The 18,469-nt window shown below is 37.3% G+C and overlaps 1 protein-coding gene across 1 annotated transcript; it reads right to left on the reverse strand.

Moving 5' to 3' along the window:
* Positions 1-7,983: 7,983 nt before the first annotated feature.
* On the reverse strand, positions 7,984-8,925 carry LOC107517511 (olfactory receptor 1361-like). Its single transcript, XM_016158279.2, has one exon. The coding sequence runs from the start codon at positions 8,923-8,925 to the stop codon at positions 7,984-7,986; it is 942 nt and encodes a 313-aa protein (XP_016013765.2).
* Positions 8,926-18,469: the final 9,544 nt, after the last annotated feature.

The raw sequence follows: 18,469 nt of genomic DNA on the forward strand, positions 1-18,469 counted from the left end.
GTCATATTCACACTGTTATTGCATGTAGTTTTAGCTACTATCCTGTAGATGGACATTTGCATTGTTGCTAAGTTTTAGCTGTTAAGAACCACGATAAAGCAAATTTAGTAACATTAATGATAGAATCTAGGTGATAGCATATGGGTGTTCGCTGTAAAATTCTTTCAACTTTGCTTTGTCTTTGAAAGTTTTCACAATAAAATTTTGGGGAAAACTCTGTATCTGGGGCTTGAGCCAAAACAGAGTGGCTCCATTTCCCCTGGACATAACACAACAAACAAGAATGGGAAGACCCTGAAATGTGGAAAAAAGAAAACTGTCCTAGAATTTCAGGGCTGAGGAATAGCATGGTGGTAAATTCTCTTGTTTTTCTTATTACCTCTCATATTTCTCAGCCAAGGTGTTACAAAAACTTCCAAGCCAAAATCACCAACAGACACAGACAAAAACAACAACAACAATAACAAACAAACAAACAAACAAGCAAACAAAAAATGCCCTAAGAGAACCTATTCCCTTAGTCAAAACCAGGAAAGGGGTAGCCTACCACAGAGAACTCTTACTCCAACCAAACATTAGTAACTAAGGGAAATACTCTAAACAAAGTAAATAATAACAGGAGTGGAACTGCAGAAAGAAAAAAAATTTTTTGAATTGGTAAAGATAGGGATAAATGAAATAGACTGTCCTAGTTATGAGTTTCTTAAATTATACACGATGGTCGAAGGAAAAATGATAACACCATTAGATATGGCACACAATGTGTATAGAAGAAATACCTGAGACCTGAGATAATTATATTTTAAAAATGGGAAGCCACTTTAAAACAAAGACTATAATAAGAGACAAAGAAGGACATTACATAATGATAATAGGATCAACCCAACAAGAAGGTACAACCCTACTAAACATCTGACTGATATAAGGGGAGAGGTTAACAGCAATACAACCATAGTAGGGAGTGTTAACACCCCATCAACACCAATGGACACATTATTCCAGACAGAAAAATCAACAAGGAAACAGCAGCCTTAAATGCACACTAGACAAGATGGATTTAATTGATATTTTTAGAGCATTTCACCACAAAGCAGCAGAATATACATTCTTTTCAAGTACATATAGAACATTTTCCAAGATAGACCCATGTTAGGCCACAACAAGTCTCAATAAATTTAAGAAGATGGAAATCACGTTGAACATCTCTGACCACCATGGCATGAAACTAGAAATCAATTACAAGGGGAAAAAAACTGAAAACATACAAATACATGGAGGCTAAATAGCATGCTACTAAACAATGAATGGGTTAAAATTAGATCAAGGAAGAAATCAAAAGATACCTTGAAACAAATGAAAATGAAACATCTATAGGACACAGCAAAAGCAGCCCTATGAGGAAAATTCATAACAATACAGGCCTATCTCAAGGAACAAGAAAAATCTCAAACAACAATCTATCTAACACTTAAAGGAGCTAGAAAAAGAATAGCAAGCGAAACCCGGAGTAGAAGGAAGGAAGTAATAAAGATTAGAGCAGAAATAAACAAAATAGAGTCTAAAAAACAATACAAAAGATTGATGAAACCAAAAGCTAGTTCTTTGAAAAAGTAAAAAAAAAATTGATAAACCTTTAATCAGACTCATCAAGAAAAAGAGAGGACCCAAATAAACAAAATCAGGAATGAAAAAGGAGAAGTGACAACTGACACCACAGAAATACAAAAGATTATACAAAAATATCACAAACAATTATATGCCAACAAATTGGACAATCTGGAAGAAATGGATAAATTCCTAGAAACACAACCATTCAAGATTGAATCGAGAAGAAACAAAATCTGAACCAACCAATTACCACTAATGAAATCAAATCAGTAATCAAAAAAAACTCCCAAAAAACAAAAGTTCTGGACCAGATGACATCGCAAATGAATTTTACCAAACATTCAAAGAATTAATACCTATCTTTCTCAAACTATTCCAAAAAATTCAAGAAGGCTCCCAAGATTATTTTATGAGGCCACCATTACCCTGATTCCAAAACCAGACAAAGACATTACAAAAAATTTATAGGCTCATTAATATCTTTAATGAACATAGATGCAAAAATCCTCAACAAAATATTAGCAAACCAAATTCAGCAATACAGTAAAAAGATTATACAACACGATCAAATGGGATGTATTCTTGGGATGCAAGATTGGTTCAATATCTGCAATTCAGTTAACATGATACACCATATGAATAAAATGAAGGATAAAAATCGCATAATCATATCAATAGACATAGAAAACATTTGATGAAATTCGACATGCATTTATGATAAAAACAAAACAAAACAAAAAAAACTCTCAGCAAAGTGGGAATGGAGGGACCATACGTCAACATAATAAAGGCCATAAGGACAAACCCACCACTAACATCATACTAATGGGGAAAAGCTAAAAGCATTTTCCTCAAGATCAGGAGCAAAGCAAGGAAGTCTATATTCGCTACTTTTATTCAACATAGTATCAAAAGTCCTAGCTACAGCAATCAGACAAGAAAAAGAAAGAAAAGGCATCTCAATTGCAAAGAAGTAAAATGGTTATTATTTGCAGATGCCATGATAGTAATTTAGAGAATCCTAAAGATTCCGTTAAAAAACTATGAGAACTGATAAATTAATTCAGAAAGGTAGCAGGATACAAAATTAATATTCAGAAATTAGTTGCATTTTTACACACCAATAATGAACTATATAATTTTCTGTTTACAGAAAATTATAAGACAGTGAAGAAAGAAATTGAAGAAAATACAAATAAATGGAAGCATATACCATGTTTATGTATGAAAGAATTAACATCATTCAAATGTCCATACTTCCCAAAGCAATCTATAGATACAGTGCAATCCCTATCAAAATATCAATGACATTTTTCAGAGAATCAGAACAAATAATCCTAAAATTTATATGGAACCACGAAAGACCCTGAATAACCGTGACAATCTCAAGAAAGAACACAGTTGGAAGTATCATTCTACCAGATAGCTAACTATACTACAAAGCTGTAGTAATCAAAACATCATGGTACTGACATAAAAACAGTCACATAGATCAAACAGAATAGAGATCCCAGAAATAAACCCAAAATTATACAGCCAATTAATGTATGACAAAAGAGGCAAGAATATACAACGGAGTAAAGATAATCTCTTTACCAAGTGTTGTGAGAACTGGACAGATACATGCGAAAAAATGAAACGATTTCTGTCTGATACCATACACAAGAATAAACTCAAAATGGATTAAAGACTTAAGTGTAAGACTCGAAACCATTATAACTCATAGAAGGAAATATAGGCAGTAAACTCTCTGACATTGCTTTTAGTAATTTTTTATAAAATTTCTTCTCAAGCAAGGAAAACAAACAAACAAAATAAACAAATGGGACTTCATCGAACTAAAAAGATTTTGCACAGCAAAAGAAACCATCAACAAACAAAAAGACAACCTACCGATTGGGAGAAGATATTTGCTAATTATACATCTGATAAAGGGTTAATTATTTAAATGTATAAAGAACTCCTAAAACTTAACACCAAAAAAACCCCAAAAAACAAAAAAAAACAAAACAAAAAACACAATCCAATTAAAAAATGGGTAGAAAACCTGAACAGACATTTCTTCAAAGAGGACATACAGATAGCCAGTAGAAAAATGACACTCGCTGTCACTAATCATCAGGGAAATGCAAATTAAAATCATAATGATATCACCTCATACCTGTCAGAATGGCTATCATCAATAAATCAACAAACAATGAGTGTTGGCAAGAATGTGGAGAAAAAAGAGCACTTGTTGTTGATGGGGTTGCAAATCGGTGTGGTCACTATGGAAAACAGTTTGGAGGTTCCTCAAAAAATTAAAAATAGAACTACCTCATGACCCAACAGTTCTACTCTGGGTATTTCTCTCAAGAAATCCAGAACACTAATTTGTAAAGCTATATGCACCCCTATGTTCATTGCAACATTATTTACAATAGTTAAGATATGGAAGGAACCTAAGTGCCCATCAATAGATGATTGGATAAAGAAGTGCTACATATATACGATGGAATATTACTTGGCCATAAAAAAGAATGAAATCATACCATTTGAGACAATGCAATGGCCCTAGAGGATATTATGCTAAATAATTAAGTCAGAGAAAGATATGCCATATGATCTCACCTATATGTGGAATCTAAAGAACAAAATGAACGAACAAAGAAAACAGAAACAAGTCACAAATACAGAGAACAAACTGATGGTTGCCAGGTGGGAGGGGGATCGGGGGACGGGGTGAAAAAGGTGAAGGGATTAAGAAGTACAGATTGGTAATTACAAAATAATCATGGGCTATAAAGTACAACATAGAGAATATAGACAATAATATTGTAATAACTATGTATGGTGCCAGATGAGTAGTAGACTTAATCGGGAGATCACTTCGTAAATTGTATAAATACTGTACACTTGAAACTAATATAAAATAATATCGAGTGTCAACTATAATCGAAAAATAAATAATAAAAATAATAAAGATAAAATATAATCATGATGAACCCGAACCAGTAGTTTTTGACTAGCAACATGACTGAAGTTTAGAACAAATAATAGATGGCCTATTTTGAAAATGGATTTGGCGATAGGCTGAGTACCTCTGTGTGGTTCACACATGAAAAGTTAGGCCTAATAAATAACTAGATTTATTAGGAGACTGTGTTCACTAAACCAGCTTCAATATTCATGTGACAAAAGGTCAATGCTCAGAACAAAGTCACCTGCTAAAGACCAATTGACATTGTGAGAGATCAAGTCCATATAAAGCTCTAAGCAAAGAGAGAGGACATATTACATGGAGAACAGTAACAATCTCTACAAGGACACAGTATGCAGAGAAGGGCAGGAAGGGGATCTTCAGCTCATGAGCTCTCCCAGAAGTCTCCCCAGCTGGTGTGGCCTTGGAGCAGATACTTGAAGTCCAAGTTTCGGGGAGATAGTCTATGAAACTTGAAAATACTTGCAAGGCCATATTATGGAGCAGTCCTTGCTCCCTCTGGGGAGAGTGTCTGGGGAAATGTGTTGGAAAGAGAGGTGAGCTTCTATTTCAACATTTTCTGAACTAAGTCAAACTTTTCTCCTTAAGTTATTTTAATTGGCTTGCAAAGAGCCGACCCCTAGTGGCTAATTAGTACTAGATGAAAGTTGCCTGTGGAGAAGAGTGGGCGGCATCTCCTGGGAGTCCCAGCTGCACAAAAGAGGCTCCTAACACAGGCTTGTTTTCTGCTAACATGGCCCGTGGAGAGTAAATCACCAGACATGACCCTGATTTCCTGGATGATTCCAGGGAGGACTCTGCCAGTCTGTCACTACACTTACTTCTAGGAGGAGAGAAGACTCGAGGCTCCACGTAATGCTGAGCTTTAACTAATGACCAGTTCACATTCTATGAGGCTTCACATGCAGGAAACCATGACAAAGGCTGATTCTACCTGAGTCCTAGGAGTAAACTCCTTTCCTTGTCTCTCCTCCAGCCCCATATGTAGCTGGCCCATGAGAAGTAGTGCAGGGAAACAGTGAAGATGTAGTAGGAGGTGGACCCCATAAGTAGGAGGGTTAAAGACACGAGGTTCCTATAGAATTAACCAGCACGTAAGCTCTCACACCACGGCCAATCCAAGCAAGACAGAAGTTTCTCCTCTTTCTGTTCACACCATTCTGCTGACCTTCTAGAGATTTCTTTTCTCCTTTGGGGGAGGACTTTCTGTATGGTGGATGATGACTTCTTTCCTGAGATGAATGGTGGGGACCATGTGGACAGAGAGTGATTTTTCCTTTGACTCTGCACTCTCTAGTATGTTCACTGACTTCCCTTTATCCTCATCCTCCTTCTCACACACAACTTTTGACTGAAACTTAAGGGAGAGAAGGACTGAGCAATAAATCTATGCCCCAAACCACATCTCTTTCCATTCAACCCTGCTGCCTCTTTGGGTCCTGGAATTCAGCGAGATCTTTCCATGTTCTGGAGTAACCTTGTCAGTCCTCCAGTTCTCTAATTTAAATTTTTACTGCTCCGATATTTTTGTCTAAGAATGTTCACTTCTTTGTTTCCCATTAGACTGGCCTACCACATCATCAATGATTTTTCAATATGTGACTGTTTGGGATGAACAAAAACTCTTAGGACCAATGTAGAGGATATGCCTATGCATTATCTATGGTTCTTTCTCAAAATGAGAAATGTAATAATGGAATGAGACATGTTTGTAGATATGTGTAATACAAGGAAGAATATGATGAGATCAAAATGAGTAACCTTAAACACCAACTTTAGTCCACATTATTTTATCTCAAACATTTGCACTAAACTACTTCTAAAATAAAATTCACAGTTTAGAAGGATACATTAAGTTTATCAAATGTAGTCAGGTTCCCACTGGCGCCAAAACGCATTTGGGAGTTCGTGTACTACAGTCCAAGGAGAGCTATGTTGTGTGCTTGATACATGTCTGTGGGATGTGATTAGTGAAGGAGTTAAGGGAAATGAACAATTATTAGAGTTGAAAAATCAGGGAAGTCATTCAGCGGAAAATGAGAGAAGGAAAGAGGATGAAATTTGGAGATAAGTCATGGAACAGATAAATGCGTGAGTCGATGACAAGTAAAGTTGTAAGTATAGCTTGAGGCCAAGTCAGGGTAGGCATTGTATTTAAAGGTAATACTTAGATTTATCCTGGCCTCTGCGTATAGGAAGAGGCTGGAGGCAGTCAGATCCAGCATGAGGCTGTGGTCAAGGTAACAACCTGTCAGTGTTGAGACCAAGTCAGAAAAAGACTCACCATGAGGACAATGAGTACTGGTTAGCCATGAGAGTAGAAGAGATTGAGAAGGAGAAGCAAGAGGCAAGAAAGTCAGTGAAGAGAGAGGAATTGAAGACTGACACTGGAGAATTAGGCGAGTGCTCTCTAGACACCAAGAAAGAGGAGATAGGGAATGGTCTTGTGGGCTCTTAGTCCACATGTGTAGAATACAAGAGGCGTGGACAGCTGCATGCTTGACCCCATAAAGTGGAACAAACTCTGGACTTGGAATCAGAAGTCCTGGGTTCCAATTCAAATCCTGTAATTAATTCATGTCTTTATGTCCCTAAGGTACTGTAGTAACTCTGGACACTTCAGCTTTAAGGGAACCTCTGCTTCTTCTAGCCCATCTAAGCTTGAAGGGATACCAAGAGTTCACTGAGGAACTCTAACGACTATATGAAGCTTCCTAATACTTATCCCCTCCCTAGTGCCCATCCCTGGTACCCATGCTGAGCAACAAAGCACCAAAAAGTAAGATTGGTGGTGGGCATAGAGAAGTGGTGTAGGCATAAGATTCTGAGCTGCAAGAGGTGAGGAAAGGACTTGGGCCTCTGACAGAGGAAAAATTACCTAACTCAGTAATGATGAAAGTCCATGAGAGTAGATAGGAATCTTCTATAACCAACAATTAATAGTTCTACAACCCAGGTTAAGCTGATCTTTCTGTCACTTAGTAAATTAAAGATAATGTTAGACTTTCCTAATATGAAGCTATAGAGGGCAGTTGACACTCGGGAGATCCAGATCTAAAGTCCTCTGAAATTCCCAGACTTTTGTGGTGGCCTTGTCTTATAGACTTGCTGGACCCATTCCCCAAAATATATCCAAATATGTCCTGTCCCAGTTTTTGTTGTCTGTAAAATTAATGTTTTTAAATTAGCCTTTTTATAGATAACAAATTGTTTTAGGACAATGTGTACTTGCCACCTTCATATTTAAAAACACGCTCATGATCCCGTATCATTAAATAGAAGAATAATTAACGCATGAATTTTGCACCTCTCTGTTGCTCAGTTTCTGTTTGTAAAATAAACATATATATATTTTCCCCCCCTAAGAGTGCTCTTAGCTCTAAATTTTTCTAATTCTAGGATCTCGTTAAAACTAGTCTCCTAATAATTAGTTTCCTTAAGGCTTCCTTCATGTCACGATTTCTCAAGCTGTAGATGAAAGGGTTGACCAGGGGAGTCACCACCGTGAAGATGATAGTGGCCACTGTGTCCTGGACTGAGTAGGAGGATGAAGGGCGCATGTAGACACCCAGGATTGCCCCATAGAAGAGGGAGACCACAGTAAGATGGGATCCGCATGTGGACAGGGCTTTCCTTATTCCATGGATGGATGGCAACTTCAGTACATTAGAGAAGATATAAACATAGGAAATGATTATACATAAAAATGGGGTCATAAATATCAATCCACCCACAGTGAATACCATCAGATCATTGATAAAGGTGTCAGAACAAGACAGCTTCAGAATAGGGTAAGGGTCACAGAAGAAGTGATGCACAGCATTGGTGGAACAAAACGTAACTTGAACCATGAGAAGAGTGTGAAGGAGAGCATGCAGGTTTGTAATGACCCAAGACACAACCACCAGAAGGACACAGAGTCTCGGCCTCATGATTACAGTGTAGTGCAGCGGGCAGCAGATGGCAGTGTAACGGTCATAGGCCATCACACTCAGGAGGAATCCATCCATGTTGATGAAAGTGATGAAGAAGTAGATCTGGGTCATACATTCTTCGTAAGAGATAGACTTGCTTCCCAATGTGTGATTCACCAGTGTCTTGGGGATTGTGACTGATGAAAAACAGATGTCGACGCAGGAGAGATTGGCCAAGAAGAAGTACATGGGTGTATGGAGATTCCTGTCACAGCTGATAGCCAAGATGATGAGAAAGTTCCCGATGATAGTGACCAAGTAGATCCACGAGAACAGCCCAAAAAGAGCCTCTTCCTGCTGTGACTCCCCAGACAGTCCCAGAAGAAGGAATTCTGTGACTTTTGTCTGGTTGTCTCTGTTCATTTCTATGGAGGAGAAAATGTCACTACAAGGTAAAATCATATGGCTACATTTGAGCAAGTCTTATATTTTGGAAAAGTTTTTCATTTCATTGACAAATAACTAAAATGGAGTCATCTTATTATTTTACAGGAAAAGTTTTGTTAATTTTAATAGTGTTGAATTACTAATCGCTATAGTTTGATTTATTCTACGCCTACTAACTACAATATACAGATACTTTTGTATGCAGCTTTTAAGTTGGTCTAATAATTGAGGTATTATATTTCACTTTACAGATGAAAAACTGAAGCTTAGGGTAGCTCAATGATATACCAAAATTCACAAAGCCAAAAAAGTTAGAATTTGAAAATGACAAGGACATGCTTTTTTCTTTATGCTTTGATTAGCTAACACTTATTAACAACTCAGCCATGTGGCAGACTGTGTACTAAGTACCATATTAAAAACTGAAAATTTTATCTGTAACATTTAATTTCCTAGAATTTTGAAAATTCGTGGTTTCGAAAGATCTACTTGATGATTTGTCCTCAACATTTTACCAGCTACTTAGCTGAGCTCACTATAGATCTCAACCGTTGAGTCAGCTAAACAAAGCATGTTGTTCATGCTTAGTGAAGATTCTTTGGGTTTGTGCTAGCTGAAAGAAGAAAGGCAGTCAGGTACAATACCTGGATTATTTAGGCTACTGGCTAAAAGGAATTTACTGATTAATAAAGAGCGAATTCATGTAGTGTATCCAACAGATAATACCAGGACTAAGAAATCATCACAGTCAAGGGAATCAGGTAAAAGCACTGGGAATGTAATGAAAAAAGGTATGGTATTTGAATAGTAAAAAAGAGGGGTTAAATTCCAGTGAGATCAAAGACCTCAGAAAAAAAAGAAAAAGAAAAAGCAGGCAACTGCTTTGTGATGTGGTTTGACTGACTAGGGCATAAAATATTGTAGGCGACACTTTTAAGATATTGGTTGTAGGACATACATAAAATAGGGATAGTGATGTGAGTATTGCTGTGAGAGTTAAATTAGTAAAATTAGGGGAAAGTACTGAGATATGAAGTAACTTTTTACCAGGATTATCTCCCAGAACAAAGGTGGTAAAGCAGTACTAGACTGAAGCTAGAAGATGCTCCGGAAAGAACATGGTTAATGTGGATTTTAGCAGTTGAGGGGTAAGGGAGATATGTCATCATGACAAAATAACAGAATGCCTTGGCCAGCAGATGTGAATGTTCTGGTCTTAAAGATGCAAGTTTCAATTGTCTTTGAATATCTATGAAGCCCAAATATTAAATGCAATAAGCTCCAAATATCCCGCATTGCCTTTTGGTAGAGTCTGCATTAAGAGAACCCAGAGCTTTGGGAGAGTCAGTCACAGAAACAAATTATTATTTCATGATTTCAACCCCAAAAGCTAAGACTCCCCAGGAAAGTTATATGTTTAATTTCTCCTATTCTGATTAGGTATTCACCACCCACCTATGAATTTTAATTCAATTTCCCTGGTGACTTCCTTATATCGAGAGAACGCTTTTATCAGTGCTTTTATCAGTCCCCTTGGCAATGACGTTATTTTCGTAACTTAAATATGATGATGCCTGACTATGTGCAGTAATGTCTGTGGTCTCATTAGTATGTGACTGTCTCTGAGATGTCTGGCATGCCTGTGTAATTGGGCATTGGTGTTCCTGGACATTAAAACTGAGGCCGCTTAGTGCCGGGACACCAGCCCAAGCCAACTCCCTCGGTGGGGCTCCCTGCGGCATGCATGTAGCCTCCTCTGAAACACGTGTATTGTGTGGCCACAGACCACGGTGGATGAGCATAGGGAAGCAACTGGCACAAAGGTAGAGAACAGGGGCAGAATAGGAGGCTCTGGAAAGTCTGACAGCAGAGTCTCTTAGTGGGGAGGGAGGGTGGCTCTTGGCTTGTGCTTCAGGCCAGGATTTTTAGGAACCCAAAGTCCCTGGTCCTAGCACCACCAACCTGAGTCATCTCCTTCCTTTCTTTCCTATAGCTTATTTTTCTCTTTCCATCTCAGAATAGTGGCTCTATTCTGTAATGGACACTGCAGCCCGACAGGGAAAAGGCCTGTGCATGGCAAACCAAGAGATGTTCCCCTTTGAACTTGGTTGGATGCAGAGAGATTTAGCATGTCTGTTTTTCCAAATGTAAATCTATGTGTGTGTCTGTGACTTTGTCATTGGAGGTAAGCATGCCCTCACCTGTTTCCCAGCCCTTCTTACCTGGCTTCTCTCTGCTGCTGTCAGATGCTCTCATGGAAGCCCCATCTCCAATGGCTCCTCGCTGGACCCAGGATGATGGAAAGACTCAGCCAGAGCCGAAGATGGAGGAAGCTTTTCTCACTGGAGGAGAACATCTAGAGTTAGTCACGGTGGCTCTCCTGGGTCTGGCTTGGTTGGTTGAGAGCAAATAAGCAGCCCTTCTGTCCCTGGAGATCGGGACTTTCATGGGGATCTGGGCAGCAATAGTTGCCAAGTTTGGGCATCCCGAGGGCTGATTCCCCACAGCTCCTTGTTAGAGGCTCCTATAATCACTTTATCCTATTCTTTCCCTAATCTATACTAGAAGTGCAAAAAAACTGGTGCTTTTGTGAATATTTGTTGCACAATTTTGGATGCTGAATTGTTCCTGAGTCTGTTCTCTATCTAGAAATCAAAACCAGGAGGGGAGAGGGGGGAATACTTTGGGATGATAAAATATGTAATACACACAAATATTTTACATATTGAAAAACTGTATAAAAATCGTAAGCCCCATCACAAAAAATAAAAACTCCTAGAGTTACAAGAATCCTACTAAATCGCACTCTTCCCAGAATACTTTATTATTCCTTTCTGAAAACTTAATCGTTCCAATAGGCAAAAATAATGATAATCAGACATTTGAATTACTAAATAAAGAGTGTAATCTAAAAAGTTTAAACAAATATATATATACACATGTACACACATACATACACATATTTATACCATATATACAGTACATATTTCCTTAAACCCAGCAAATATTTACTCAAATTGACCATTATTTTTATAATAATAAAACTTTTAAACATTCCCTGAAATATATATTTTAGAGACAACATTCAGTGATAATAAAATAATAAAATTAGAACCCAACTAATACATAAATACAATTGTTATATTTTTAAAATTGAGGTATATCTTATAAATTAATATGAAGTAATAATTATCTGTTTGATAATACAGTTCAATGAAATTTGACAAATGTGTATCACAATCAAGATATCAGACAGTTCAGTCATCCCCCGTAAAATTCCCTTGTGCTTCTTTGTGTTAACTCATACCCATACTCCAGCCCCTGGCAATTAAGATATATGTATATTGATAGCGTGTGTAAATTTTTATTATTGAGTAATATTTAGTTGTTTTGATGTACCAGCATTTGTTAATTCATTCATCAATTGAAGGACATTTGCACTGTTTCTAGTTTGATGGATTATGAATAAAGCCACCGTCTCCATTTCTATACAGGGTTTTGTGAGCATAACTTTTTATTTTACTTGGATAAATATCAAGAAGTGGTTTTACTGGGTCACATGGTAAGTGTTGTAGACTAAATGCTTTTGCCCCAAAATTTTAAAATCAGAAAGCCCTAATCAAAGTGTGGCTCTCTTTGGAAATGGGGCCTCTAAATAAGTGCTTACAGTTAAATGAGGTCATAAGAGTAGAGCCCTGGCCTGATAGGATTAGTGTCCTTAGAAGAAGAGATACCAGAGAACTCTCTCCCCCTCTCTGCACACATGCACCAAGAAAAGGCCACGTGAGGACATAGTGAGAAGGTGGTGATTAGCAAGTTAGAAAGAGAACTCTCATCAGAATCAGCTGAAGCCTCAAGCTTAGACTTTCTTCTAGCCGCCAGAACTGTGAGAAAATAAATTTCTGTTTTTTAAGCCACCCAGTCTGTGGTAGTTTGCTATGTTAGCACAAGCTGACTAATACAGTAGGTGTATGTTTACCTTTATAGGAAACTCTGGTTTCCAAAGCAAATGTTTTCAAAGTAGCTGCACCATTTTGCATTTTCACCAGCTATGCATGAGAGCTTCCATTGCTCTGTACATCCATGATATTTTCAGGAATTTTTTGATTTTATTTTTAGCCATTTTAATAGCAATGTAGTGTTATTTCATTGTGGCTTTAGTTGACATTTCTGAAGACTAATGAAGTGGAACATCTTTCTGTGTTCTTATTTGCCTACATACCTTCTTTGGAAAAGTGTCTATACAAATCTTTTACCTATTTTTAAAATTAGATTGTTTTCTGATTTTAAAATTTTGAGAATTCTTCAAATTTTGAGAAAAAGCTAAATATCAGCTTTTGCAATATTTTCTCCTAGTTTATGGCTTATCTTTTCATTTCATTAACAGCATTTCCAAAGAGCAAACATTTTTAATTCATTGATGTCCAATTTAGAATATTTTTAAATGTTAAAAATCATAGTTTTATTGTCATACCTGTAAAATCTTGCCTAACCCAAGATCACAAGGGTTTACTCCTTTGTTTTCTCTTAGAAATTTATAGTTTTAAATTTTATATTTCTAGCTATGATATCCATTTCAGTTCATTTTATATATTTTAAGAGTTAAATATCTAGTGTTTTTTTTCAGTACTCACTCAAACTGCCTTCACTGTTCTAAGATGTTCTGTTCAATAAAGAGCCATCTCAGAGCAAAAAAAAATGATGTAGATGATAGAGGCTCTATTCATCCCTCTGGCTACCAAATCAAAGTTGTGATGGAAACAAGGAGCAGCAGCAAGGAAAAATTGCCTGGGATCTAGATGAACAAGCCATACAACTAGGGAGAAATCCAAGAAATCACATTACAGTGGCAGAAGGTAGGGCAGGGCAAGGACATGAGGCCGCCTGGTCTTGAGTGGCTGAGTGAGACAGAGGCTGCGGCAGCAGCAGACGCCCCTTTAAAGGGCCGTGTCCGTGAGCAGATTTTTGTGGTGGTGGACCTGCTCACTCTGAGCACCAGTGCCCATTTGGTGGCATGCAGGGGTCACCAGGGACTTACAGGGAGACATTGTTGGAGTGAGGGCGGCAGAATCTGTTGTTCCCTATTGAGCTCTCCACCGTCCCAGTGTGCTGAACTCAGCGCAGCTGTGGCATCATCAAACTGGTTAACAGGTTACTCCACCTAGAGGATTCCCTGAAACCCTACCTCCCCCAACTCATGGCCCCACTCAAGCCACATCCAGGTATATTCTCAGCAACTCAGGTGTGCCTTGCTGAGCTGTGCCTAGACTCACACTGGAGGCAGCTGACCTTGGATTCTAGTGTGGCCTTTTGAGGCAACTATAAGCACAGCATCAGTGGATTGCTTGCTGAATCTTAACAGGTGGCCCCAAAGGAGTAGAGGCTTAGGCTAAATTTGGCCTGAAGCTGAACTCTTCTCAGGACTGTGCCACTGGACATCTACCTCACAAATCCACATTAATAAGACTGGGAGACTTAAGAACTTTGCTTAGTACATAGAAACAGACACGGAAAGGCAGCCAAAATGGGAAGACAAAGAAGCAGAAACCATATGACAGAAGAGAACAGAGATCTAGATATAATGGAGTCAAGCAAGCAACAGATACAGAGTTCAAACCACTGGTTATAAAGATGCTCAATGAACTTTTGGGAAGTGAAGAGAACTTCAACATAGAGATAAAAAAACATAAAAATGAAAATAGACATTATGAAAGGAACCAGTCTGAAATAAAGAACACATCTGAGACGAGAAGTATATTAAATGGAATAAACAAAGGTATAAACAAAGTGAACAAAGAAAAGAACAAATGCCTGATCTAGAGGATGGGAAAGCGAAGGACACTCAATCAGAATGGCAAGAGATAAGATGCCAAGACTATAAAAATAATTTAAGGAGTACATGGGACATTATCAAGGGTCCAAATATCCATCTGATCGGTGTAATGAAGAAAATCAAGATGTTGTACAGCTATTTGAAGAAATAATGATGGAAAACTTCCTTAACCTAGTTAAGGAAATAGACATAAAACCCCAGGAAGCTCAGAGAATTCCCAAAACCAGGGATCCAAAGAGACCCGCACCAAGACACATCATAATTAAAATGCCAAAGTTTAAATATAAACAAAGAATATCAAAAGCAACAAGAGAAAAACATATAGTTACTTATAAGGGAACACCCATAAGACTGGCAGCTGATTTCTCAAAAGAAACTATGCAGGACAGAAGAGCTTGGTAAAAAATATTCAACAGGATGAATTTTAAAGTTGAAGGACAGATAAAGATCTTCCCAGACAAAAATAAGCTACAGGAATTTATCACCACCAAGCCAATATTACAGGAAATGTTGGAGGGACTTCTTTAAGAAGAAAAATGCAAAAAGATTCACTTCAGATTAAAAGACACACACAGACTACAAGGAAAGTGGTGGAAAAAGATATGGCTTTGATGGACCTAGAAGGTATTTAAGTCAGACAGAGAAAGATAAACACTATATATAAACACTATATGATTTCACTCATATGTAGAATCTAAGTAATAAAAAGAACAAACTAATCGAAAACAGACTCACAAATATAGTGGACAATTTGGTGATGGACATAGGGGAGGGGGGTTTGGGGAGCTGGGAGAATGGGATGAAGGATTAAAGAAGTACAAATTAGTAGCTGATGGATGGTCACGGGGATGGAAACAAGGCACAGGGAATGCAGTTAGCATTAATATGTTGGCTAAGTGGAAGGTCGGGGGAAGGAGGGAGCAATTGAGGGGACTGTTTTACAAAATATATAGATGTCTAACCAATGTACTGTATACTTGAAACTAATTAAAATAAATAAATTTAAATATATATAATATTTTTTAAATATGGCTATCACGTTATTGAATTATTTGTTGAAAAGATTATCTTTTCCCCTTTGAAATGCTTTGATACTTTTGTCTAAAATCAGTTCAAATACATAAGTGGGTCTATTTCTGAACTCTGTTGTATCCATTGATCTAAACTATTGTAACATTATAACAAGTCTTGAAATCAGGTAGTTTGATTTTTTTCAACTTTGAAGAAAATTTGAATCCTTCAACTTTGTTCTTTCTCAAAATTGTTTTACTATTCTTGTTCATCTGTCTTTCCATGTAAATTTTAGTATCTGCTTGCCAATTTCTAAAAGAAAATCCTTCAAGTATTTTGATTTGGTATGTGATAAATCTATAGGCTATTTCGAAAGCAGTTGATTTTTTATCAAAACTCAGCCTTCCAATTCATGAACACTGTATACCTCTTCATTTATTTATATCTTCCTCAAATCCTTTAAAAAATACTTGGTAGTTTTCAGCATAAAAACTTGGTATACATTTTTATTTATACTTAAATATTTCATGATTTTTTATGCTATTGTATTTAAAAATTGTCAATTTTTAATTATGTATTGCTGGTATATTGAAATATTATTGATTTTGTGTGTTGACAAGTATTCTGTGACCTTGCTAAACTGAGTTCTAGGAGGTACGTGTGTATTCCTTGGAATATACTATATGGGCAGAAATGTCTTCTACAAATAGAGTTAACTTTGTTTTTTTCTTTTTAAGTCTGTATAGACTTTTTTTCTTGCTTCATTGTACAGGCTAGGACTTTTAATACAATGTTGAATAGCAGTGGTAAGAGTGTATATCTTCGCCTTGTTTCCAATCTTACAGGGTAAACATTTAGTCTTTCACCATTAAATATGCTGTTAGAGCTAGGTTTTATGCCCTTTATCAGACTGAGGAACTTCCTTTCTATTTGAAAAATATTGAGAATTTTTACAGCTAATTGTTTTTAAATTCATCACATGCTTTTTCTGCATCAATTAATATAATCATATCATTTTTAGTCTTCAGTCCACTTATATAGTGATTAGATTGGTCTGCAGTTCTTCTTTTTGTAATATACTTGTAAGATTTTGGTATCAAGGTTATACAGTTCAAATAAAACAAATGGGAAAGGTTCCCATCTTCCTCTATTTTCTGAAAATGTTTGTGTAGTATAAATATTATTTTTTATTTAAACATTTGATAAACTTCACCAGTATAGCCATCTGAACCTGGAGTTTTCTCCTCAGAAGAGTTTTTTAATTGAGATTTAAATTTCTTTAATAGAAAAAGGGCTATTAATAGTTTCTTTATCATGTCAGAAGCATGATGGAGTGAGAGATGTCCCAAGATCTCTCCTCTTGAAACAACAATAAGCTGAACACCTAAAACTCAACAAAAAACACTAAATCTGCACACCAGCACATCTGAGCATGGGATCCGCGCATAAGAGCTACCACAGGTCACAATCACGGGTGTCGGGCAGTGGCCTGGGGGAAATAAAGAAGCTGCCTCTTGCAGACCGAGCTCCCTGTAGGAGGATGGGGGAGGGGAGAAGGTGTGGCGATTTCCCTAAACAGCCCTGCTTGGGAGAGCTGTGAGCTCCACGCAGCTGGTGCCAGTACCCAGTCATCAGGGCAGAAAGTGGAGAAGCAAGAATGGCAGAAAAGTGGTGACAGCAGAGAAACACAGTTGATTTTTACCAACCAAGTTTGCAAAACAAGAAGCTGAGTCATAGCCTCCATCCCCCAACCTAAAGGGCCCCTCCCCCTCATATCCTCTGAGGACAAATACTGTGGATCCCCAGGAGAATCTCAGCAAATGCTACCAAAACTGTCACTAACACTGACAGTGACTGAGACTGAGGATAGTGAGCGTGATTAAACATCTATAAGGAAAAAAAGACATTATGAAGGCTTTATTAATGCAAGGATTCAAGAGGCTTAGATGCCACCTACTGGAAACCATATAAAAAATGCCTTCGTTGCAACAGGCTAAGAGATACCTTTATATAATAAATCTCCTTTCTTAAAAAAAGCAGAATACATTTCCATTAATGCCTGAGTGGAGAAATAGTCCATTAAATACCATGAACAACCAAGGTGGCAAGGCATCTCAAAAAGAAAGAGAAAAATCTCCAGAAAATAAGCTTATAGACATAGAAACGTGTGACTTAAATGACGGAGAATTCAGGATGGTACTTCTGAAAAAAACTCAATGAAATCCAAAACAAATCATGTCAACAATTTCGGGATTTGAAAAAAAAAAAACTAGATGAACAGAATGAGTTCTTTAGCAAGGAGATTGAAACCCTCAAAAAGAACCAAATAGAACTTCTGGAGATAAAGAACACACTGCAAGAGTTGAAAACTGAAATAGCAAGCTGGGAAATAGAGTCAACCAAATGGAGGAAAGGATCAGTGATATTGAAGACAGAAATCTAGAAATAAATCAGAAGGAAGAAGAGAGAAACTGAAGAATGAAAAATAATGAAAGAGAAATACAAAAACTAGCTGATGCCATCAGGAGAGGAAACATAAGAATAATGGGCATTAATTATTGTCGGGAGCCATTTTGAGACAGTATTAAACTCCCAGGAAAGCAAGATGTTTTGCAAAGTTGACACACTGTTTAATCTGCTGACACAGGAAAAAGTACACTTAGAGCTCAAGGAAAG

This window comes from Rousettus aegyptiacus, unplaced genomic scaffold (assembly GCF_014176215.1).
Source record: "Rousettus aegyptiacus isolate mRouAeg1 unplaced genomic scaffold, mRouAeg1.p scaffold_m13_p_7, whole genome shotgun sequence".
Lineage (NCBI taxonomy): Eukaryota > Metazoa > Chordata > Mammalia > Chiroptera > Pteropodidae > Rousettus > Rousettus aegyptiacus.